The sequence below is a fragment of the Dreissena polymorpha genome, chromosome 2, assembly GCF_020536995.1.
Source record: "Dreissena polymorpha isolate Duluth1 chromosome 2, UMN_Dpol_1.0, whole genome shotgun sequence".
NCBI classification, from domain to species: Eukaryota; Metazoa; Mollusca; class Bivalvia; order Myida; family Dreissenidae; genus Dreissena; species Dreissena polymorpha.
In genome coordinates, this window is record NC_068356.1 from 107112272 (window position 1) to 107137033 (window position 24762).

The window sequence follows — 24762 nt, forward strand, 5'->3', positions numbered from 1 at the left end:
TTGCTGAGTGATGAAGCAAGTTGCAGAGGCAATATGTGTGTAGGTAGCTAACATACTGACCTTGCTGAGTGATGAAGCAAGTTGCAGAGACAATATGTGTGAAGGTAGCTAACATTCAAACCTTGCTGAGTGATGAAGCAAGTTGCAGAGGCAATATGTGTGTAGGTAGCTAACATACAGACCTTGCTGAGTGATGAAGCAAGTTAGAGAGGCAATATGTTTATAGGTAGCTATCATACTGACCTTGCTGAGTGATGAAGCAAGTTGCAGAGGCAATATGTGTGTAGGTAGCTAACATACAGACCTTGCTGAGTGATGAAGCAAGTTAGATAGGCAATATGTGTGTAGGTAGCTAACATACTGACCTTGCTGAGTGATGAAGCAAGTTGCAGAGACAATATGTGTGTAGGTAGCTAACATACTGACCTTGCTGAGTGATGAAGCAAGTTGCAGAGGCAATATGTGTGAAGGTAGCTAACATACAGACCTTGCTGAGTGATGAAGCAAGTTGTAGAGGCAATATGTGTGAAGGTAGCTTACATACAGACCTTGCTGAGTGATGAAGCAAGTTGCAGAGGCAATATGTGTGTAGGTAGCTAACATACAGACCTTGCTGAGTGATGAAGCAAGTTAGAGAGGCAATATGTGTGTAGGTAGCTAACATACTGACCTTGCTGAGTGATGAAGCAAGTTGCAGAGGCAATATGTGTGTAGGTAGCTTACATACAGACCTTGCTGAGTGATGAAGCAAGTTGCAGAGACAATATGTGTGAAGGTAGCTAACATACAGACCTTGCTGAGTGATGAAGCAAGTTGCAGAGGCAATATGTGTGTAGGTAGCTAACATACAGACCTTGCTGAGTGATGAAGCAAGTTAGAGAGGCAATATGTTTGTAGGTAGCTATCATACTGACCTTGCTGAGTGATGAAGCAAGTTGCAGAGGCAATATGTGTGTAGGTAGCTAACATACAGACCTTGCTGAGTGATGAAGCAAGTTAGAGAGGCAATATGTGTGTAGGTAGCTAACATACTGACCTTGCTGAGTGATGAAGCAAGTTGCAGAGGCAATATGTGTGTAGGTAGCTAACATACTGACCTTGCTGAGTGATGAAGCAAGTTGCAGAGGCAATATGTGTGAAGGTAGCTAACATACAGACCTTGCTGAGTGATGAAGCAAGTTGTAGAGGCAATATGTGTGAAGGTAGCTTACATACAGACCTTGCTGAGTGATGAAGCAAGTTGCAGAGGCAATATGTGTGTAGGTAGCTAACATACAGACCTTGCTGAGTGATGAAGCAAGTTAGAGAGGCAATATGTGTGTAGGTAGCTAACATACAGACCTTGCTGAGTGATGAAGCAAGTTGCAGGGGCAATATGTGTGAAGGTAGCTTACATACAGACCTTGCTGAGTGATGAAGCAAGTTGCAGAGGCAATATGTGTGTAGGTAGCTAACATACAGACCTTGCTGAGTGATGAAGCAAGTTGCAGAGGCAATATGTGTGAAGGTAGCTAACATACAGACCTTGCTGAGTGATGAAGCAAGTTGCAGATGCAATATGTGTGAAGGTAGCTAACATACTGACCTTGCTGAGTGATGAAGCAAGTTGCAGAGGCAATATGTGTGTAGGTAGTTAACATACAGACCTTGCTGAGTGATGAAGCAAGTTGCAGAGATAATATTGTGAAGGTAGCTAACATACAGACCTTGCTGAGTGATGAAGCAAGTTGCAGAGACAATATGTGTGAAGGTAGCTAACATACAGACGTTGATGAGTGATGAAGCAAGTTGCAGAGGCAATATGTGTGTAGGTAGCTAACATACAGACGTTGATGAGTGATGAAGCAAGTTGCAGAGGCAATATGTGTGAAGGTAGCTAACATACAGACCTTGCTGAGTGATGAAGCAAGTTGCAGATGCAATATGTGTGAAGGTAGCATACATACAGACCTTGCTGAGTGATGAAGCAAGTTGCAGAGGCTATATGTGTGAAGGTAGCTTACATACAGAGGTTGATGAGTGATGAAGCAAGTTAGAGAGGCAATATATGTGTAGGTAGCTAACATACTGACCTTGCTGAGTGATGAAGCAAGTTGCCGAGGCAATATGTGTGTAGGTAGCTAACATACAGACCTTGCTGAGAGATGAAGCAAGTTAGAGAGGCAATATGTTTGCAGATAGCTTACATACAGACGTTGATGAGTGATGAAGCAAGTTAGAGAGGCAATATGTGTGTAGGTAGCTAACATACTGACCTTGCTGAGTGATGAAGCAAGTTGCAGAGGCAATATGTGTGAAGGTAGCTAACTTACAGACCTTGCTGAGTGATGAAGCAAGTTGCAGAGGCAATATGTGTGAAGGTAGCTTACATACAGACGTTGATGAGTGATGAAGCAAGTTAGAGAGGCAATATGTGTGTAGGTAGCTAACATACTGACCTTGCTGAGTGATGAAGCAAGTTGCAGAGGCAATATGTGTGTAGGTAGCTAACATACAGACCTTGCTGAGTGATGAAGCAAGTTAGAGAGGCAATATGTGTGAAGATAGCTTACATACAGACGTTGATGAGTGATGAAGCAAATTAGAGAGGCAATATGTGTGTAGGTAGCTAACATACTGACCTTGCTGAGTGATGAAGCAAGTTGCAGAGGCAATACGTGTGTAGGTAGCTAACATACAGACCTTGCTGAGTGATGAAGCAAGTTGCAGATGCAGTATGCGTGAAGGTAGCTTACTTACAGACCTTGCTGAGTGATGAAGCAAGTTAGAGAGGCAATATGTGTGAAGGTAGCTAACATACAGACCTTGCTGAGTGATGAAGCAAGTTGCAGAGGCAATATATGTGTAGGTAGCTAACATACAGACCGTGCTGAGTGATGAAGCAAGTTGCAGAGGCAATATGTGTGTAGGTAGCTAACATACAGACCTTGCTGAGTGATGAAGCAAGTTTCAAAGGCAATATGTGTGTAGTTAGCGTACATGCAGACATTGTTATGGATTGCACAATTATGTAAATTAATATCTTGAACATTTTATAACTTTTTCATTGCACTGCAGAATGCCATGTTTCTTGTTATGCTATTGTTTCAGGTCTCCAAAGACAAGCAGTTTCTACTAAGTCGGATAAGTGAAGTTATGGGTGCCACACATACAATGACCTGAACTGATGTAGTGCTACTCTGGATATGCATCTTCATTTATCAAATCTTATTTGAAGAATCTTATTTCCAAACAAAGGTGTTTTCATTAATTGTTACAATTTTGTAAAATGATTGTTATCAATACTCTACAGTTTTATACTTGTTATTTTCAAACTTTATATTTTCTCAATGCTCTGCATTATGTATGCATAATTTTTATGATGTAAATTAATCAATGTCTGTGGGCACTGTGATAACATTCCAGTTTGGATGATTCAATGCAATGAAATAAGAAAGAATTCATCACATGGTTATGAATTAAAATGTGTTGGAATGCCTTCATACAAGTCCTTTAACCCATTACCGCTTAGAAACATATTTTGATGCTTATACAGTCCCTTAAAAACTAAAATTTATTTAAAGACCTTCCTTACTTGATTCAAGTTTTAAAGGCTTCATTCCCAACTCTAAGATACTGATGAGCATCAAGCAGCATAAAACCTGAACAGACTGCAAGTTACTGTTCTGGTTTTATGCTGTTTGCACATAGCCATTTTCCCTTTGCTTTTGAGTGGGAAAGGGTTAAAAACATAATCAGATTATTGCCAGAGATGATGATACTTGCAGGCAAGACTTTTGTAGAGGAGAGATTATGCACACATCTGTGATCACTATTTCTGACTGAGATGTCTCTCTTACATTACATTCTCATTGTTATCATAGGGGTGTCTGTAATCTGCATCAACCTGCTCTATTGTTGTTTTGTATATTTAGTTACATTCTGAAATACTCAAAGGAAAAGTTGCACCACAGCACATGCTGAAACATTCTGTTAGTTTTCAAATATTTGTTTTCAGCTATGACAAGGTAAACCCAATTTATATTTTATATTTTTGTGTGTATATATATTTTTTCTATTTAAACTTCTTATTTTCTGTTGTGTAAGATGTTCTTCACATAAAATCGTTTTAATTGTTTTAATAAGGTCATGGAGATTTTCATGGTGTGTATGGTTCCTAATATTATTTTCATCATTGTGATTATGATATTACATCTTATATATAATGTGGTTGTTAACATAATGGGCATCTTGTTCTTTGTTATGTATATATGCAATGCCATTTTACAAAAGTCTGTGTAATACATACAGTGTGTATAATAACTGTAACAAATGTTCTTATTTCATATCTAAATGTTTACGTATTGCATTACTTGAAACTTCCTCAAATCTGTGCAAAACTATACTGGTCACATCATGTTCACTTTGCACCACATCATGTTCAGTTGTGTATGAGGGGTAAACATTTTTTACTCACATATTGAATGTTGCATGAGAATTATCAATATAGATCCGTGCCTTGAAGATATTTTTTAGAATGATCCATGTATTTCTGTACTCAAGCCGAGATATACCGGTACTGTTCTTTTGCAATCTTCATAAATGGTACAGTAATTTTGTCTTGCCTAGAAATAGCACATTGTTGTTATGTAGTAACAACAATTAACGTGTATATATATGTTTTAGTTCATAAAAATAAAATAATCTGGGAAATCCAGGGCCAGTTCTAAAAACATGTTACATTCTTTTTTGTGTTTAAGGTTAAAAATTAAGTAATGAATTTGTGTTGACTGCAGTACTGTTTAGCATGTGATGACAGCAATTTTACAACCAATATACTCAGTTTTATGTTAAAACTTCTGGAGCCATAATAGCTCTCGCAATGTGTGTTATTTCTTGAAAATCCTATAAAACATGTTTGAATATGATACTTTGTTTGTTACTATGGACATTGCACTCATTGTTGCACTCATTGTGGAATTAAAAACAGCAGGTGTTTGTGCCATTTTATATCTTATAAATATGATCTGTTCTTCCATTGTCGTAGTGATTTTACATTTTTTGTATTTTTATTTAGTGCATATGTTTTTATACTCTTGATATATTCTATGTATTTACATTTTATTAACGAATAAATCGTTCATTAACAATGTTTCTATTCGTTCTTATTATATTCAAAAATTGAAATGAGAGGCTTATGATTGCTTATTATCCTCGCTCTTTAAAAATGATCATAGGTAAGTTAGTCTGTTATTGGTGTTTTAATTTAGTTAAAAACTAAAAAGTAAAACAATTACCGTTACCACAATTTTGTAGGTTATGATTTTCAATATAATCAAATGAAAATGGTGACGAAAACCAATATTGAATACGAACGATTGAACACAAAAGCATTATGTGTCAATTAGATTTATTCATGATAGCATAAACGTGGATGGTAAGCATGTTATAAATATACGCTTCCTATCAACTCAATAATTACTACGTACAGAAGTCATGGACTAAGTTTGTTTGACAATGCAAGTAGATACATTCCCTTCGTTCAGGCCCGTGTTTTTGAGGTGCAATGAGCTAAAATAAAATCTCACAACCCAAATTATAAAAGTTCATAAAATTTGAACCAGTGTCACCAAAATTATGTAATCTGAATATTGTTCTCGATTGCGAACTTAAAAATATATAAAGATTAATACATGTTGAAAATATTGTTTGATAAGGATTACAAAAACGCATTCGCGACGTAATTTCATAGTTACAATATATATAAAATCGTCAAACCAATAATCCACTTCGTGTTATTCAACCATTTCAAAAATAATTTCAAATAAAACATTGGTAGTTGAGCAATTGTTACAGCGATACAAATAATACACCACTTTAATACTCGTAATGCGGTTACTTGGATAACGGATTGCACTTCGATAACAGAGAAAAACAAAATTCATACGCGAAATTTAAGTTCTTTAGTTTAATTTTTCTTTAATTTATATCCTTATTATACGTTTTTGAGACACGGTACATGGTAGAGTTGATAAACATATATTCTGTTGTAATCTGAAGGAGGGGGATTTTAGGGAAAATGTTATATATTTGCAAAAAAGAGAAAATTCCATCCGAAAACAGGATAATCTGAATGATCGGTGCACATTTTTATTGAAATGAACATACTTAGAAATATAGCAATACAGGGTGTTGCTTTTCCAGTATATAGAGTAATTACTGTGCTCCAAATACTGAAATGTTGATATTACTAAATGAAATATGAACGAAGCTAGAGCATGTTTCATTAGGTGGTATGCATAATGTTGTAGACACATTGAATCACGTTAACTTACGTGTCGGAAAACGGATATTAACAACTCTGGCACTGTGTAGCGAGTATACAGGTAAAGTACCAAAACAAGCGGGCATCGAGAGAAATTTATATAAGTTTCAACCTTACAATTGATATAAGAGAAATAAATTGAAACTTCGCGCCCAAAGGGTCAGATTTTAATCCTCAAGATGTGTCTACATTGAATATCCACTGAAAATCTATCATGCTCACATTCCAAAGGGATAAGAAAAATGAAGCAAATGTTTGATGAACCGTCTTTAATTCACCGGTACATAATTGTTTTAAGTACATGTATTGCCTGTTTACTATAGCAGTAATCAACACAAAATTTTGCATTTCTGGTGCACTTATAATTGTGTGTTAATATATCTGTTACAAAGTGTGGGATACTCGGGAATAAAAGTGCGATTATGATTGAGGTGATCAGCTTAAGAGTTATCCATGAAAATGTGGCATTGGACTCTTAAGACATTTGAAGTTCCTCAAATAGGTCAGTAAACTACAAATTTAACACGTTGTAACATTAATAGACGTATTTATCTTTTTATTCGTATAGTATACGAATATATTGTGTTCATGAGAAATTCCTAAGCATTTGTATTATGTTGAACTATATATATGTGTACTGATCATACATCCTGCTGATTTTCGATGAAATGTTATCATCTTTTTTCTTAAAATCAACCGTTTTCTCTCGAGTTTCTTTCTTCTCAATACCAAGTGGTTTACAATTAATTGGCCAAACAGATTTCAGTGTCTGAAAACCCAAATGAACAGAAAATTCATGCAAAAAAGGTGAAGAACTAACATTTTCGCGAGTGTTGTTCTCTGTTATCGAAGTTCCATCCGTCATCAAAGTCCATCCGTCATCAAAGTATCCATACTACCGGCGTGTTTCTATAAACATTTTATAATTTTTATATATGATCGGAATAATACAATTCATTTCAAATGTATCTCTGTATACCATCCTATTATTACAATTGTAAAGAAAAGATGCATACGACCAAATATGAAAAAAAATATGAAAGAGAGCAATAAACGAATCATGTCAAGGAATTTTGCTAACAAGAATTTTTGGACACCGAAATGCTATGATTGCCCTGTTATCCAGTGTCAGCGCTCGGAGCTTGGCTACATGTAAGGAATGTGCTATCTTTTGCTAGTAAATATATTACACCAACTATTGCATAGATTTCAAATGTAAATGACCGAATATTAAGATAATTATGGTGTTTTCGCCATATCAAATATAAGTCAATAAAACACGTGTAAACTAACAGGTATTTCATACAGGAGTATGCTGAGAAATAGCAATCCGAAGGCTCGCCATCAATCATTGATTGAACGGAATATTAATTTAACTTACCGTAAGTTTGAGTCATACATGTTACATGTCGATTTACATAATGAACAATTATTAAGAGAGCAATTATACATAATGGGAGCTTTGCAATTGGGAATCAAATACTTATAATTCACGTACCTGTTCGCAGGGAAAAGTAACATCAGCATAGAAAAAACACAGCACAACTATTTACCTGTTACTTCCCCCTTTAATACATATGAACGGCAATACGACATATACAAGGTGTTCAAAAGACAACAATGAGCAATATGAGCTTGTGATTCCAGACCACATGCAGCTGTGGCCTAAAAAATCGGGCTTATTTGCAAAATAAAATTGTTTTATTAGAAGTGTTAAGTAACGATTGTATTAAATGTATTGTATGTGTGTTTACGATGTTGTTACAATTATTCTTTTATTTTTTTACTTTTACATTTTACCAGATACATGACAAGATTGTCATGTGGGTGTTCTGAGATTTTTTATTTAACAGTATATAAATATTTAAGAAACACTGTTAAGTTGTAAAACGAGAAAGTGATGACACTAAATGTGACAAGCGCGCCTATTTGTCAGCGTGGTAAAGCACTTCAGGTGTTTACAACGAACACATTCGGCAGTCTGCACGTGCAGAGTATCCTACTTAGTCACGTGGTATCAGTCGACAAGCTGCTGCCAGTGCACGACCTGTGTCGTCTGCTGGCCGACCATCTCGTTCCACTGCTGCAACTCCTTCCCTCGGCAAAACATGAACGAACCAATGGTCACCTTGCCTATTACCTTGTCTGTAATACCGAAACAAATGACGCATGTAAATACAATAAAAGAGTCAAAGAAATAGTTAACAACACAAACAAACAAAAATAAAATGCGAATGTGTTTTGTATGAATAGAAAAAGATGTGCCTAATAATGGTTTCCAATTCTTAATAGCAGCCCTTTGTTCCCGTTTTATCAAACAGTGTACAATACTGCTGAACTAATTTTGTACATGAGCTTACAGTTCACTTCTATGGTCTGAGCATGTAAGTTGGGATGATGACCACCAATCAATCGTTCAGGTGGAACTTCCTTTAAGTATTCTTGCTACCCACCCCACAATGCATGGTTGTGATGTAACCTTTATATCCGGTCTGGTGCTGCATTGCGGTCACGGTGACATTGGCGGTGTCGAGGGACGCTGCCGGCAGCTTGAACGTAAACGACTCGTTGAAGACGGGCTCCGAGCTCTTGCGGACTATCTCGGTCTTTTTCGTTTTGACGGTCTTGTTTTGAACCATCAGCTGTACTTTCACGTAGGAGTCTATAACGGGAGGGGGAATAGTGAATGCTACAAACTGATATATCGTGACGGATTCATTTGGGAATTGACTACTAATACTCGTGTTATCATAGACTCACCAGTACATATGTGACAATGTGACTTCAGAAAAGCAAATGTTCTATGTACTCACATATATAGGACGGACTTGGTATGATGTTATTTATATATATTAGCATGCATGGTGCATTATTAAATTATTTATTCATAAAAAAACATGCACTACCTAATATTGGGGCTGGTATTAAATGTCTACAAAAGACTTGTTGCACAAATGCTTCTCTTTATTTTATAGTTTCATTTGTGCTTTTCTTGCACCTGCATGAAGTTAATTGTTCCATGTTATTGTCAGAGCGTATGCCTAAAAATGTACAAACACATAATGCTTTTTTCTTTAAACATCTTTTTTTTCAATGTACGCTTTCCTTCCCGGTTAATATCCCACAACGTTCATCAGTATTTAGAAACATGATACAATACAATGTATTTTTGTTATGGCAGTATTGTTTACTCCATCGCATGTGCGTACCTAGATGGGAGGCGGTGTCATTAGCGAGCGCCCTCCCCTCGTATACCCCGACCGTTATCCTCTCTATGCGGTCATTGTAACACAGGGACACCTTGATCTCACCGCGAAGGCCGTGCGTCGTCTGAAAACACACAACTTGTGACCTTCAATTCGACAATACCCGGAACGTTTCTAAAATCTGCGGCTTGCTTTTTTACTCGTGCAAAGTGTAAGCGTATACACTAGTTAATATCTTAAAGCACCATTTTTTGGTTATAAAAGACAACCACTTTCTAACATATAAAATCATAAAAATATAATATGAAATAGAAAGTATAGCCTCGTTTCTTCAAAACAATATGTTTAACTTTTCAGAAAAAAAAACAAACTCAAACAAAAATTCACGGCTACTCGTGTTAGTTGATATGGCCGTTACAGTTTTTAGCACTCTGATTTTTAGAAATCTGCACGATGAGACACGACACGTCTCTAATCTCGGTTACCTCGACGACTTCTTTATCGAGGTCCCTCCAGATCACGAGGCGCTCATTGTTCTCCAGTTGGTGGTCTTTGAGCGGATAGAGGGCATGCCCTATCAACAGGTGCTTCTTTTGTCTGTCCACATCATATACCGTGAACTTCAGGATCCGATCAGAGAAATTCCGACTGGACACCTATAAAACACGTAATTTTCGGACTTAAATTATAGACAATTGATAATTAGATGTTCCATTGATTATTACAACGTATAGTTCCTTTAAGACCGATGTTGAAATATATGTATGCCAAACACATTTTATACGCTGGTATTTAGTAACATTAGAAGATCGTTGTAAAGTTAGTAGTAGGCAGTCTATACATACGTTGAAATGTACTTCTACCTAACTAACATGTGTAATTCTAAGTCAATTTTAAAATATTTATCTTCGATCAAACAGTAATGATAAACTGTCATAATCGAAAATAAATCGCTTACAAACGCCAAGTAATTTATCCGAACGATATTTCAGTAAAATGTTTTCACCAAACGTATTTTCGTTTTATGGCTGAAATACTCACCTGGAACACGTAGCTTTCATCAAACGTTGGGTTACATGTTTTCTTTTTGAACTTGCTCTGCAAGAACCGCCGGTCGTCAGGCATCAAGTAAACCCTGACAAATATACACACAAGCTATAGAACAAAAAAACTATTTTGTTTATTTAATTTGATTGAAATTACGTCATAAAAAAGGTGCTGTACGGGTTGGGCGTCTTTATTATTGTAAAGCAAACAATTTCAGTGCGCTTATCGCTTTGAGGAAATATTTGGATTACGGATACAATGTCTGATAACACTCTAAATTGGCATGCAATAACGTTCGGCATTTTGCTCTTCTTGGAACTGTTCAGTCATCATAAAGTATATGCTAGACAAGTGAGTAACATCATGATCAATAGCCTGATATTATATAACAGCTATAAATCACAGCAATGTTCTTATCATGAAAAGTCCAGCAACTCGAACATGGCGACCGATGTGATAAGCCAGTGAACGGTTAAATTGCATATAAACCACGTGAAACTCAGTCGCACCGACATATGACATGAAATCATTATAATGGGGTCATTTATTTCTGGCAGGTGAACGATTGTCACACAATCATGCATCAAATTAAAGCGCGCGACACACAAAACACGCAACACATACAACTAAATGAATACATTATAGTTAATCGCATCGAAATGATCAATGCAAACAATTGTGGGTTTAAACCGGTTAAATGAGGCTCCAAACTATTAGTAACTTCTGATGAAAAAATGTTGAGCTAAATGAATGCAAATCAGTCAACAATTTATGGCCATTCATAAAAATATTACGTATTATTAATGCTCATTGTGTCATTGTCGACCTGCAATGGCTTGAAGTCACCCTGGGGTGAATAGAAGCCGATTCATGTCACCCTGGTGTGACTTCAAGCCGATTCTAGTCACCCGGTCGGCTTGAAGTCACCCCAGGGTGACATGAATCGGCTTGAAGTCACTCTATGGTGACAAGAATCGGCTTCTAATCACCCCCGGGTGACTTCAAGCCATTTCAGGTCGACAATGACCCAATGAGCATTATTAATATTAAAGCATTAAGTGTTTAACAACCGAAGCCTGTTGCGCACGTACCTGACAAAGGGGTCGCATCCGTTGGTCGTGCCATACTTGAAGGGCAGGTTGCGAGCCTTGAGCAGGGTCACGTACAGCTTTTCCGTTTCGCGCTCGTACTCCACGGCGAACCAGAGCCGCCCCAGATGATCCGGCGGCAGCTCGTAGGCGTCGTCGGCGTCGTCAGTCACCATGTAGAGGCTCGGGTCGATTGAGCCCAGCGCCTCAACACCTGGCAATAAGTGGGAAAAAAGTTTAAGGTGTGAATATATGTAAATATAATATGGGCAACGCGTTGCATTTATTGAAAGAACTATCAAATGTATAAAAAAAAAGTGTCTCAGGAGCAATTTTTAAAGGGGCCGTCCAACAGATTTTGGCATGTATTGAAACATGTCATTAAATGCTTTACATGTATATTGATAAATTTAAACATTTGACCTAAAAATCTCCAGTAAAAAATACAATTTAAAAAAAGGAAAAAAAGTAACCCTCAACAGGGCTCGAACCACTGACCCCTGGAGTCCTGGAATAAAAAATCTTCCGCCTAGACCACTCGACCATCCATGCTCTTGCTTTGAGAGGATTTATTTTTTACCTATATAAGCAATCCTCGTAGTTTCCCAAACAATAACTACAACAACAGAACTTTCCAAATTATTCAATCGTTTCGCACGACTTTATAATTTTCCAATTGTCAAATCATCAAAAGATGCATATAATGGATATTTAAGAGCATGGTAAATGGCCAGTATAACTACAATGGGGGGGGGGGGGAATCACGTGGTCAGAATTGAGAAAACATGGCCGCCGATGCCTCGCTTAGATTGAAAAATTGAGTGTTCAAACAGGTACATCTTCCTTATTACTTACTTGTTTTTAATCGGATAACGCCTATCATAGGGCAAGCCGGAAGCGGTTTCAACCGTTTCCCTCTGGTTGGTCGGAGTGTGGAGATTACTCATGGAATATTTTGCGATTTCTTGAACCGTCAATTGCTGTTGTACACGGACGAACAATAATATAACTGTTTTCACAATAATTAGCACTGTTTAAGTACCAGTTGTTCATGCGGATGCATTGTAACTGGCAAAAAATGGATACATCGATTGCTAATGGCGTTATTTTCAAGGTAAAGTTGAGTTTCGATTGGTTTTGACGATTGCTGTTGAACACGCACATGGCTGTTATACACGGACAACTTCTAGAACAACTGTTGTTGAGCACGCACATGTCAAGGAATACCGTTTTTTTCCGCCGAATAAGTCTAAAACAACGTCGCATTGGCATGTTCTAGTGCATGTAGCGATACATATCTTATGTAAAGGCACTGAACATGTTAATTCGTATACGACATTGGCTATATGGATCATCAAAATTTTATTTTCAATAGGAATTTTATTGCTAGCCTATTGTAATGGCTTGCGAGTATTTGAAAATGTTGCTTTTTCTCCAGACAGTTTTATTAATATTTGTTTTGGATTTCTGTTTTTTGCTTGAAGAAATCCCTTCATGATATTGTCATTTAAGTGCATGTTCAATTGTTTTCAAAGCATTTTTTCATGCTAAAGGGACAAGTACATATAAAGACAGGATAACATTTTACCCGATTACTATACAGTTTGTGACCAGAACATAAAGGATGAATATGATTTGGGATTGGGCATGTATTTAAACAACTTGGTAAATGCATTTTATTTCCTACATATTGTGTACTGTGTTTTAAGCTTTCAGAGATCAATTCATAAAGTTTTTTTGTTAAAAGTATAGTTTTTCGAGTGAATATACTTAACAAATTTGATGATGTAGATTAGTAGCATTTTCGTCCCAGGTTAGTATTATCAAGAATATTTTTATTTAAATGATAGTTTTGAATTGGTCTCTTTTCAGTACTCGTTTTACATGAGCCGGATAGAGGACAGACTGTACATATAACCTCGAAGCGGGCATAAAACCCTCTAGCTACAGACACCAACTCAGACACATTTCAATTCACAAGGTAACTAGTTTTCAACAACAATCATCAATAAGCTTTGATCCTATAACTTCATTACAGTGGCAATATAAAGTTTAGGCCAGCGTGCCCGTAGGTAAGTTTCTATGTATTACTTTGCTAAAAAAGCTATTAAATTAAGAATAAGTACTGAAAATAAGCCATATCATATATAGAATTACGTATAATACGTATCAAATATGTTTTGGACACGACATTTATAGTCAAAATAGCAAGATGGTTTAATATGGACTTGGAAGCTGCCATCGTTTGGAAAATCAAGAGTGGGTTACAATTATATTATCTACGAAACAAATGGTTAAAAAGTAATGTTTCAATTACCGTTGTTAAACAAGTCTGCCATACAGTCTGAAGCCATTATCTGAAAGAGCTGTTATTGTGGTGACAATCAGAAAGTTGTATTGGTTTGACTGTTCATACATTTGTCAAGATTTGGCAATATAACACATTAGCCCCCGCCAGAGGTGTGATTACATACTGAATGTTCATCAGAGAGGCAGGCAAGATGTGCATCAGCAGATACAGATGACCACCCAAGTTGCAACAATATGACAAGAAAGAGTCTCAGACTAAGTATGTATATGTGTATGTATATAACGATTCGTGGAAATAGTTTCATTTATATAAGCTAACAATTTAACTTTTAACTATAAAATGACAATGTCAATAATCAAAATCATTCAGAACAATGCTCATCATTTTTGTAAGTAGTAATAGAGTTAACCAATTAAAACAAAAATATTTAAAAATATACAGGTCACTGAGCGAGATGCAGATGTTGTACTATGCCAAACAGAACAGCTTGGAAGACACACAAGAAAAGTTCTACGAAATAATCATAGTACTGACTGATATTCTCATAACACAAATAAAAAATGAGTGAGTACAAATGAGGTTATTACCTAAACATTGTTTCAAAAATATTATATAGGCACTGAAATAATATATTTTGTTCACTTGTTGAATGGTTGTTCCAATGCTGGAAAACCCACATAAACAAACAAGGAACCAAACTATCAGTGTATGACTCGGAGATATACAAGCACATATATAATGAAAACATTTATATTTAATCTGTTAATTTCCTAAGTAAAGTAATTTGCGACAATGGTATTTTTAACTCTTCTCCCATCCGATATAGCCTGAAACATATCTCCCTTGGCAACTTCTTCTAAAGGTTTCGGATCAACTGCTGGTTCCCCCCCCCCCCACATCAACCGAAGAACAGCACAAGCAATGATTGTGCGAGTGACATTGGCAGGCCACATTCTAATCTGTTATAAAAAGAAGTTGGAGGAATAACATTGACAAATAATGTTACATCAAAAGGCATTGTTAAAAATGTTGTCAAATTTGTCCCCAGAGTTTGATGCAGAGTAATGGTAACAACTTCTTTTTGTCCCGAGTGTAACAATTAACTAATATCTTATGTATTTCTTATGAGCTTTAACAAATACACAAAAACATATCTAAAAATGTTTATTTTTTTAGCTGGCATTCAGTAATGTATCAGTACTTCACAGTAATACGAGACAGTTGTGTATAATGCTGTTACATTGACTTGTTTCAAGATGTCAAAATGAGTTGCATTTATTCATATCATATTTAGAATATTCAGCATATTTTTCCGTCTATAAGTAAGTTGAATTTAAGAACTGAAGTGTGTCTATGGCATTCAAAAATAATGTTAAGTTATTTATATTTTTTTCCAACTCTTAGACTTGATATAAATATATGATGATGTCAATTTCTATTAACTATCTGTGTTCATTAAATACATTTTTTATAATCTTTAATAAATTTTATCATTAATAATATAAACAATTTCCTTACATACCTCACCATGAAGGACATGAAAGGTTCTCTTCCAAACCCCGAAGGCCCTTTCAATACTGTTTCTGGTGCCTATGCAAGCAGTATTGTACTATTCCTGAGCTTCTGACTCTGTGAAATCAGTTAAAAATATGTTGATAGTTTTAATACTGAACTATTTCATTGGAAAAGTTTTAGTACTTAGAGAATCAAGTAAAATCTATTTCAATTATATGTGTTGATTATATGCTTAGCATACATGAAAATTGTTTTGTGTGTTTCGTTTTGTTTTTAAGTTTTTGTCATTATAATATTTCCGCTAAAAGAAACATTGCAATTTTCAACTAAAATATGTGTTTTGCTGGATACATTAGATATGTATCGCTACATGTACCAGAACATGTCCATGCGACGTATTCGGCGGAGAAAACGGTTTTCCTTGACATGTGCGTGCTCAACAACAGTTGTTTTAGAAGTTGTCCGTGTATAACAGCCATGTGCGTGCTCAACAGCAATCGTTAACACCAATCAAAACTCAACTTTACCTTGAAAATAACGCCATTAGCAATCGATGTATCCATTTTTGTAAGTTACAATGCGTCCACATGCACAACTGGTACTTAAACAGTGCTAATTATTGTGAAAACAGTTATATTATTGTTCGTCCGTGTACAACAGCAATTGACGGTTCAAGAAATCGCAAAATATTCCATGAGTAATCTCCACACTCCGACCAACCAGAGGGAAACGGTTGAAACCGCTTCCGGCTTGCCCTATGATAGGCGTTATCCGATTAAAAACAAGTAAGTAATAAGGAAGATGTACCTGTTTGAACACTCAATTTTTCAATCTAAGCGAGGCATCGGCGGCCATGTTTTCTCAATTCTGACCACGTGATTCCCCCCCCCCCCATTGAACTATTTCCTCAAAAATATCATAACTAAAACGAAAATTTGCGAATCTGAAACAACTTTTTTTTAATTTTGTCAATTTACCAAAACGTTGGACGGCCCCTTTAAATGCAATAATACTTTTTAATGACTTTGAAGGCATTTATATGGATTAGTGCGCAATTATCGTCCTGTGTTATCAGAGGTGTGTTGAATATAGAACATAGAAATATCAGCGTGTATTTTTTTTCGTAAATATGGAATGGATGGGGGCGGGCTTATTTGAGTAACCTAACATAGCGTTTGATGTGTATGAAAGTATTCGTGTAATCTCGCCATATAAATAATGTATGCGATTATGATATTCAGTCAAACGGTAGCACACACAAAAGTAAACAAGGATTCTTATTAAAACCTGTTATTGTGTGAAACAAACACAAAATGCTCACTGATAAAATGGAAAATATTTCGTTGAAGGACATATATTTTAGTATTTTAACAGAATGCACTAGGTTTTGAGAAAATAATAACGCAAGCATACTGAAGTCAATCTACTGAAACAGGAAATGTGCGTGTATACATTTTGTGGTTTGAACCCTTCAACAGACTGCAGCGTTTTTCTTCGCTCGTTCTAAATAATATTACAATATTTGGACAATACTCTTGAGGCATTGAAAAAATATCGGCATGATTTCAAAAGAGTTCTTTATTTTTCGCATAAACTCATTTTACGACCAAAGTCTGTCAGAACAAGATGTCTAGACAGTCACAAAAGAATGCTTAAATGACTCAAACGAAAACGCCATGCTTGATGTGTTTGTAATCGTCTGTATAAATTGTGCCTACCGAAGAGAAAGGCTTTTCGTTACTCGAGATTCTCTGAGGGAGGAGGGATAGGACTTTCGCCATTAAAAATCTATACCTGTTTGCGGATTTGAAACTCGTCAAAAAGACCAGACGCAAGAACAAAAACAGGGAGACGCCTATCAGTAATGTCGTGTAGGCCCCGTTTTGTCGTACTATTATAATATTTTAACGTGGACAGATGCCGTTTTGAATCAATCGAGGGAAATAACTCGGACAATGTGAATATTGGATAAACTTTACGGTCACTGCATGTATTTCTCGGAACATCATGTTTACATAAGTATTTGTTTTGTTATTCACTTTTTACCGACAATCCAAATATCTTTAAATAGTAAATGTACACCTCCTACAAACTGTTGGGTGGTAACATGTAAACATAGTCTCCATTAACAATTATGTGTCACGTTTCACGACGTATATTTTTCTCAGCGTTACAGAATCATTGTACCACGCACTTGTTCAGACCTAATCTAATGATAGATCAGAGAAATTATATTCATTTTTTCACTATCAAAATTATGAGACTCAACAACAAGAGGAACGAAAGTCTTGTTGTCATTCGCTAGTGTTTAATTGTAGGACAAGTGATTATTTACATTTGTATTTGTCGTGAATGCTACGTGAAAGTTGGCGTGTTGACATGGATACGTTCGTGGGTAAAATCGAAAACATGTGATTTTAATGTTCTACAATCTTTCAGCAATAGGCAGGTATTGCGTTTCAAACATTGTGTATATATAATAACAACTTACGGGATTGTTTTAATGGCATTTTCTTGTAAAGATCACTATAGAACATTGGTCCAAACATGTTTCAATCTAAACAAACCATAACAATATATTTCGATTTTTAATAATGTCTGTATGTCAAATGTGTGTATATAATACAAGACTATAGCCACACAACAATATTTAACATCAACTAATTTAAACTGATAAACCCGAAATTATGTTGTTCTGGTTTGCTCTCAATCACATTTGTATTGCTAACTGATTTGAATTGTGACGCTATGATATTAAGTGGTAGTTTTAATCAAATGTTCTGAGATTTTTTTAAACACTTATGTGTGGGCCCCCAAAAATCGCTTTGATAAAATACCAGAATTCAATTACCGTTTCAATACGTTGTTCCGGTTTTATTCATGTCAGTTTGTTATTTCAGACTGTTATGTTGTTGTACCTTATTTTAAAACGTCATGCTGCTGTGCTGTGTCCCTCTGTTATGCTAAGACACACCGTTGTGCTGAGTAATATTGTTGTGCTGTGACACGCCTATGTGCTGAGAAATATTGTTGTGCTGTGTCCCTCTGTTATGCTGTAACACGCCGTTGTGCTTACTAAGTGCTGCGTCGCACTGTTGTGCTGCGTCACGCCGATGTACTGTGTCTCATTGTTGTGTTGAGTATTATTGTTGTGCTGAGTATCATTGTTGTGCTGCGTCACACTGTTGTGCTGCGTCACACTGTTGTGCTGGGTCACACTGATGTGCTGTGTCACATTGTTGTGCTGAGTAATATTGTTGAGCTGCGTCACACTGTTGTGCTGCTTTCCACTGTTGTGCTGCGTAACACTGTTATGCTGTGACACTCCGCTGTGCTGCGTCACACTGTTGTGCTGCGTCACACTGATGTGCTGTGTCACACTGATGTGCTGTGTCACATTGTTGTGCAGAGTAATATTGTTGAGCTGCGTCACACTGTTGTGCTGCTTCTCACTGTTGTGCTGCCTCACACTGTTATGCTGTGACATGCCGTTGTGCTGAGTAATATTGTTGTGCCGCGCCACACTGTTGTGCTGCGTCACACTGCTGTGAGGTGTCATACTGTATGCCTATTGGTCACTGGCCATACACAAATGCTATAGTTCTTTACTACTTTCTCTGATGTTAGTTCTAAAGTTACACTTGGCTAATTCAAGTTTCGTATTTGATTAGTCAGTGCAAACCAGATCCCACATGCTTTTTTGTAATGCCAAAAATTTGCTCTCTACTTTGGTAGTTCACAGAAAGGGCGATCATGTCAAAGGGACAAATGAAATTTCCCTAGTTAAGTGGATGTGAGATTGAACGTTCACACGTTCACACGTACGTAAACCAAGGGACTTGATTATTGTGAAGTTCTCAGGGCAAAGAAACGTTTTTTTCTCCTGCCAAACGTCGGCTTAAAAGTACTGAATATTGTTATCATTTGATCGTGTTAAATCACACAGGCGTGATTTCGACAAGCTAGTGGTGCCAGAGAGTACGAGGAAAACTATGCGGTCATTAACTATCGGCGTTGTCAAGGCTAGAGAGTGGTCTTTATACGTGAATTATTTAGATTAAAAGATTGTTTCAATGAGTTTGTTTCAGAAGGTTAACTAAAAAACTGTAAATTGTGAATCTGAAATCGATTATTAATAAAATTCTCTCCCTCCCTCCCTCCCTCCCTCCCTCCCTCCCTCCCTCCCTCCCTCCCTCCCTCCCTCCCTCCCTCCCTCCCTCCCTCCCTCCCTCCCTCCCTCTCTCGCATGTATTGAAGTTTGTTATTTAATGAGTTATATTGATAATTGTTAATATTGGATCTCAACCACCTGTCAAGATCTCATAAAGATATATTGTTTTATAATACATGTACATGGTTTGTTATTTCAAAACTTTAGAAGCGATTTTCTCAGAATCACATTTTTTGACTTTCGTGCATTTAGAATTAGTGCGACGATAAGCAATCCCCGTAGTGTCACAAAATATAACGACAACAACATAACTCTTCAAATTATTCAATCGTTTCGCGTTGCAAAGCTTTTTAATGTCCAGGTTTTTAAATCGTCAAAAGATGCTTATAATAGATATTTTAGAGCATGGTAATTGTTCCGTATTACTGTTTCCTCACAAATATAATAACTACAACGAAAATTTGCGAATCTGATTTTTTTTATTTTGTCAATTTACCAAAACGTGAAAAGGTCCCTTTAAATATTGAAAATTAGTATGCATCTGACCAGTATCCACTATACGCAAAGCTGAAAGCTAAGTGACGTGTACATTTGCATAGGCGAAAAATCGACCTGTCACAATCACTTACAGTTACTATATTTGGCGTAACTTTGGTAACGAAATATTACTGGAATATTTTACGCAGAATTCTACGTCAATGAGAGAATATATAATGAAATCGATCCATACGAGTATACACGAAACAGTATTAAAATTACTCAATTTACAAGATCTCTTCCGAATATACGCGTATGAAAATTAATAAAACAAAGAGCGGTGCAGTAAATAAAGGAAGGGTGCATTAAACAAAGAGGAGAGAATAGCTTAGTCAGCCACGAGATAGTAAGACGTGGCAGCGAGATAGAAACGAGAACGCCGATGGCGTTAAAAGCATAGGTGCAAGATACAGGGAAGAATGGCGTCACGTGGTATAATGTAGTTCGATATCGCCATCCGCGAATTTCTCAAATCAATAATTTCAAACAATTACCGACTATTTAAATAGATAATCTTTCCATTTACATCAGTGTTTGAAACGCTTATGAAAAATAATTACCCAAGCCTTTCAAAATTTAAGCACGGACAGATCTGTATCTTTTCACAAATGAAAATAGACGCTACCCTATTCGTCTGCGTCAAGAATTTGTCGTAAAACTTGTGGTAAGCGTTAGATGCAGACGTGCACAACAGATTTGAGTTCTGAATACAGATTTCTGAATGCAGATATTTATAGAAACTCCTCAAAGCAGTTACTTCCCTTGCTTCGCCCGGTCAGTAACTTCTAGTATAAGGGAGGCCACTGCGTAGGAGATTGAGATTTATAGTGCAGATAGAATTGTTTTACGAACGAAATTTGTTTTAGGTTATAAGAAGATTTTTTGACATAAAACGGTCTTAGAAAAATTCACTAAAAACGGTGTCAGCAATATTCTTGGAAGAAAACGTTAGAAAAACGTTTCCAAATTTTTTTTGTAAGAATGACCATATACTAAATTAAATAGATATTTCGTCTGATTTTTGATCAGGTAAGGCTTCATAAAGGGTAACCGAGCGATGTGGATTTTTGAAATGTGGTATATACCATAAGCATAGGTGCGTAAACGCACCTATGCTAAAAAAGGGAGTGCAATTAAATAAACATGAGGAGTGAATGTCATCTCTATGCCACCGTACTTTCCCTGAAAGAGACATTTTCACGTTTTGATAAATTGGCACAATTGAACAAAATCAGATTTGCAAGTTTCGTTGTAGTTATGATTTTGCAAGTAAACAGTAATACTGAACATTAACCATGCTCTAAAATATCCATTGTATGCATCTTTTCACGATTTAAAAACCTGAAAATTATAAAGCGTTATAGCGATAACAAAAGTTGCAGAATAATACGCACCAAAAATACATGTGATGTATTCTAAGGTTTCCCACACGAACCAAATTGGTCTCTTGGCAATATCAAAACGCGTCTGCTGATATAAAACGATGTGTGCAGTATATAATATAAAGTCTTAAAAATCCACTGCGCATTGGAAGACAACATTTGAGCATAAACTGTGCAATGGTCTGGACACAATTGTAGAACGAATGCTTTTATTAAAGAAAATTGTATTCCTATGTACAATCAAGATCTACTCTGATGATATGAAATATTCTTTAAAAGAAGCATATACATGGTTTACACTCTAGTGTGTTTATTCGATAAGTTTCTGTACACAAAACAACTATACATCCTTATTAATTCGTAGTATGTTCGCCAAAGAGTACCATTCTTACGATGGTTTGTCCAATCAGATTCGCATAAGGGAATAGTTTATCGTGGAGCAACGCCATGTGAAATCTCTGGGGTGCTTGAATCCGGGAATTTTACAATGCTTGCATCACGTGCTTAGCTGGTATCATGAGCTCCTACGGTCAGTGTAATATGTGACCACAGTAATGCTAAATAAGACTAGGAGATATAATAGTTTATTTCTGTGCTGAGTCCAGCTGAAGCAAAGAGCATTGCCATTTAGATATTACAACCGTGAATTTATGCGCTGACATCTCATTTCAAATTTTTAAAGATAACGACTGTTGTAGGTATAATAACGTCTGTGGCTACTGAACTGAACGCTAGTCATGACTATGGGTCGACAACGGTCTAACACCGCCACACTATCATCGCTCTCTGAATGACAGATGACCGATCCTCGTTGTGCAAGGAATTTAACCCATTTATGCCTATCCCTGCCTTCTAAATTGGATCAATTTATTTCCAAAATTAGGGATGTCTAGTATATTTATATCTATATTTATAATATTTCTTATAGAAATTCCTTCAAGCAAACAGCGCAGACCCTGATGTGACGCCGCATCATGCGGCGTCTCATCTGGGTCTGCGCTGTTTGCGAAGGCCTTTTTTTCTAGACGCTTGTCATAAATGGGTTAAACTTATCACCAGTTTGGGTGAAAGATTCAGACCTGCAAAAAACGTCGTGTAAAATCGCCTATTTCGAATACCCCGTCACTCCAACTGACCGAGTATATGGGTGCAACTACGAGGATTAAGTGAAAGTCAAAACAAGATAGAAGTTCTGATACGAACCATTAAACGAACATGGTGAATATGCAATAGTATCGCTTTTACATCGGGAGGTACCGGGTTTGATAGTCACGGCTGTCAAACTTTTTTTATCATCGTTTCTGTGTAATTATTTTTATTTTAAGGTATTTCAAATTTTATAATATTCTTTATAAATTCGTTAAATGGCACGTAACAAAATATAATAAAAGTTTGAAAAAGTCCAGTTATTTCCCAATGCAAAATTACCGTTTTAACCAAATTGCAAGGTTAAGGTTAGTTATTCCTTCTCAATACGTGAACAATTCTATAAGGAAACTATGTACTTCTGAAATATCCATGCTTATACTACGTGAGCAGTATGAATAAAACAATACCGAACATTTAGAACACGATTGCTTTCGATTACTAATGGTTTACACATTTTTTCATACTTGTACGCAGTTATGATTGTTGTATAAATATAATTTGTTTCATAAGTTTATGCAACATATAAAATTTGCAGTATGGTTATGGCATATTCATTTGTGAAAAGTTGGTGCTTGCAAGTGAAGCTGGAACATATAATTTGTATAGTTCAAACTTGATTTTTCTTCGATCGCTAAATCAAGGACATTTATATGCTCACAGTTTGTATATTCCTTCTGCCGTTTTTTTTAACTTGTGTTGAAAAGAAACATGAGTAGAGAATGGTATTTCGTTTTCATTTTTTTTCACGAAGAAAACAACACATGTGTGCTTACATTTTCTGCTTTCTCCACCCCATTTAATGCTATCAAAAATGAAGTTATAATGTATGTTTATTTACATACCAATTGACTCTTCTTTTCTGAATGTTTATGTTCAAAAGAGTCAGATGCATGGTGCAGGATCAACGGGGTTTTCAGCGGTTTACACACGGGCTGGACAGAATGTAAACATACCGTTACGAACTTTATTTTTGCAAATAATTATATTCCAAGTCATTGAAATACATTTGCAAAAATTTATAGTGCATAAAATACATATTTTCTTGCAGTGTGTACCGATATCTTAAGGTATAAGAATAAATCCTTGAATACGTATGAAATCGGTGACAAAATTTCCCGTTGCGTGAAACAAAATCGTGTGCAATTAATACAGTAAAAATTGAATTTTGAACAAGAACACATGCTTATTTAATAAAGTAATTCTGGTGTATTTCACATTGCCATAAGCAGCATAACAATCTGTCTTTTATGCACTCTTTGTAATTCTGAAGAAAACTTGTTTAAAAAGGTTATTTGAAATAAAACACCACTAACCGTCGTCTTAAAATCAAATAAAGTTAAAAGATGGAATCCTAAAAAGTCATGATCTTGCACCTGAGATGTATAATACAATTAAAGTCAACAAAATGGGCAAAGGGTTGGCAAACTTGAAATGTCGGAGGATCTCTAATTGGTCGGTACGGTGTTTGATTTTGGATGCAGAATACCATTACAATAAAATATATGCAAAGAAAAAAAGAAAATCAAAATTTCGTATTTAGAATCTTAACCCTTAAGGGTTAATTTCCATTCATAAAAAAGCACATCCCCTTCCACGAATATAAAAATATTATAAAAGTGATATTTTGTATTAAAAATAATAATAGCGAAACACACGATTTCATATAAATACGATGATGCGTTGTATTCTGGGGAGAAATGAAGTCGTTTGTGTGGGTTTGTATGTGTTCTTCGTACAGCACGGTGAAAGGTCGAACTTGCGCATGCAAAATGTTCGGGGAAAGTTTTACAACTTGTCTCTGGTGCCTCCGGTTATCACGGGAATCTGATAAGAGACGGAGAAATTATATGCACCACAGGACATCTGTTCGTGGTTTGATAATTATGCTGTAATAAACTCACATCACAGACAATTAATTTAAATCAAGTCTGAGGAACATGCCAGCATATGTCCCGTGCGCCATAAACGAGACCCAATTAACGAGATAGATTATGTCTAATCTTAGTCATGTTCAACTTTAATAAAGCAGCACTGTCAATTATTCATACGCCG

The 24762-nt window shown here is 36.2% G+C and overlaps 2 protein-coding genes across 5 annotated transcripts in view; one reads left to right on the top strand and one right to left on the bottom strand.

The window, feature by feature from the left end:
• The window catches only part of LOC127868404 (transmembrane channel-like protein 7), a 98698-nt gene extending 93569 nt beyond the window's left edge, over positions 1–5129 (top strand). For all 3 annotated transcript variants that reach the window (XM_052410166.1, XM_052410167.1, XM_052410168.1), the window contains exon 17: positions 3091–5129. In XM_052410166.1, coding sequence (XP_052266126.1) covers positions 3091–3162 — 72 coding nt within the window. In that variant the 3' untranslated portion in view covers positions 3163–5129. The remainder of the gene's footprint in view (positions 1–3090) is intronic.
• Positions 5130–5372: 243 nt separating this feature from the next.
• LOC127868413 (synaptotagmin-15-like) overlaps positions 5373–24762 on the bottom strand; it is a 59482-nt gene continuing 40092 nt past the window's right edge. For both annotated transcript variants that reach the window (XM_052410180.1, XM_052410181.1), the window contains exons 3-8: positions 11649–11859; positions 10552–10645; positions 9996–10166; positions 9514–9634; positions 8784–8966; positions 5373–8449 (exon numbers count right to left, since the gene is read on the bottom strand). In XM_052410180.1, coding sequence (XP_052266140.1) covers positions 8322–8449; positions 8784–8966; positions 9514–9634; positions 9996–10166; positions 10552–10645; positions 11649–11859 — 908 coding nt within the window. In that variant the 3' untranslated portion in view covers positions 5373–8321. The remainder of the gene's footprint in view (positions 8450–8783; positions 8967–9513; positions 9635–9995; positions 10167–10551; positions 10646–11648; positions 11860–24762) is intronic.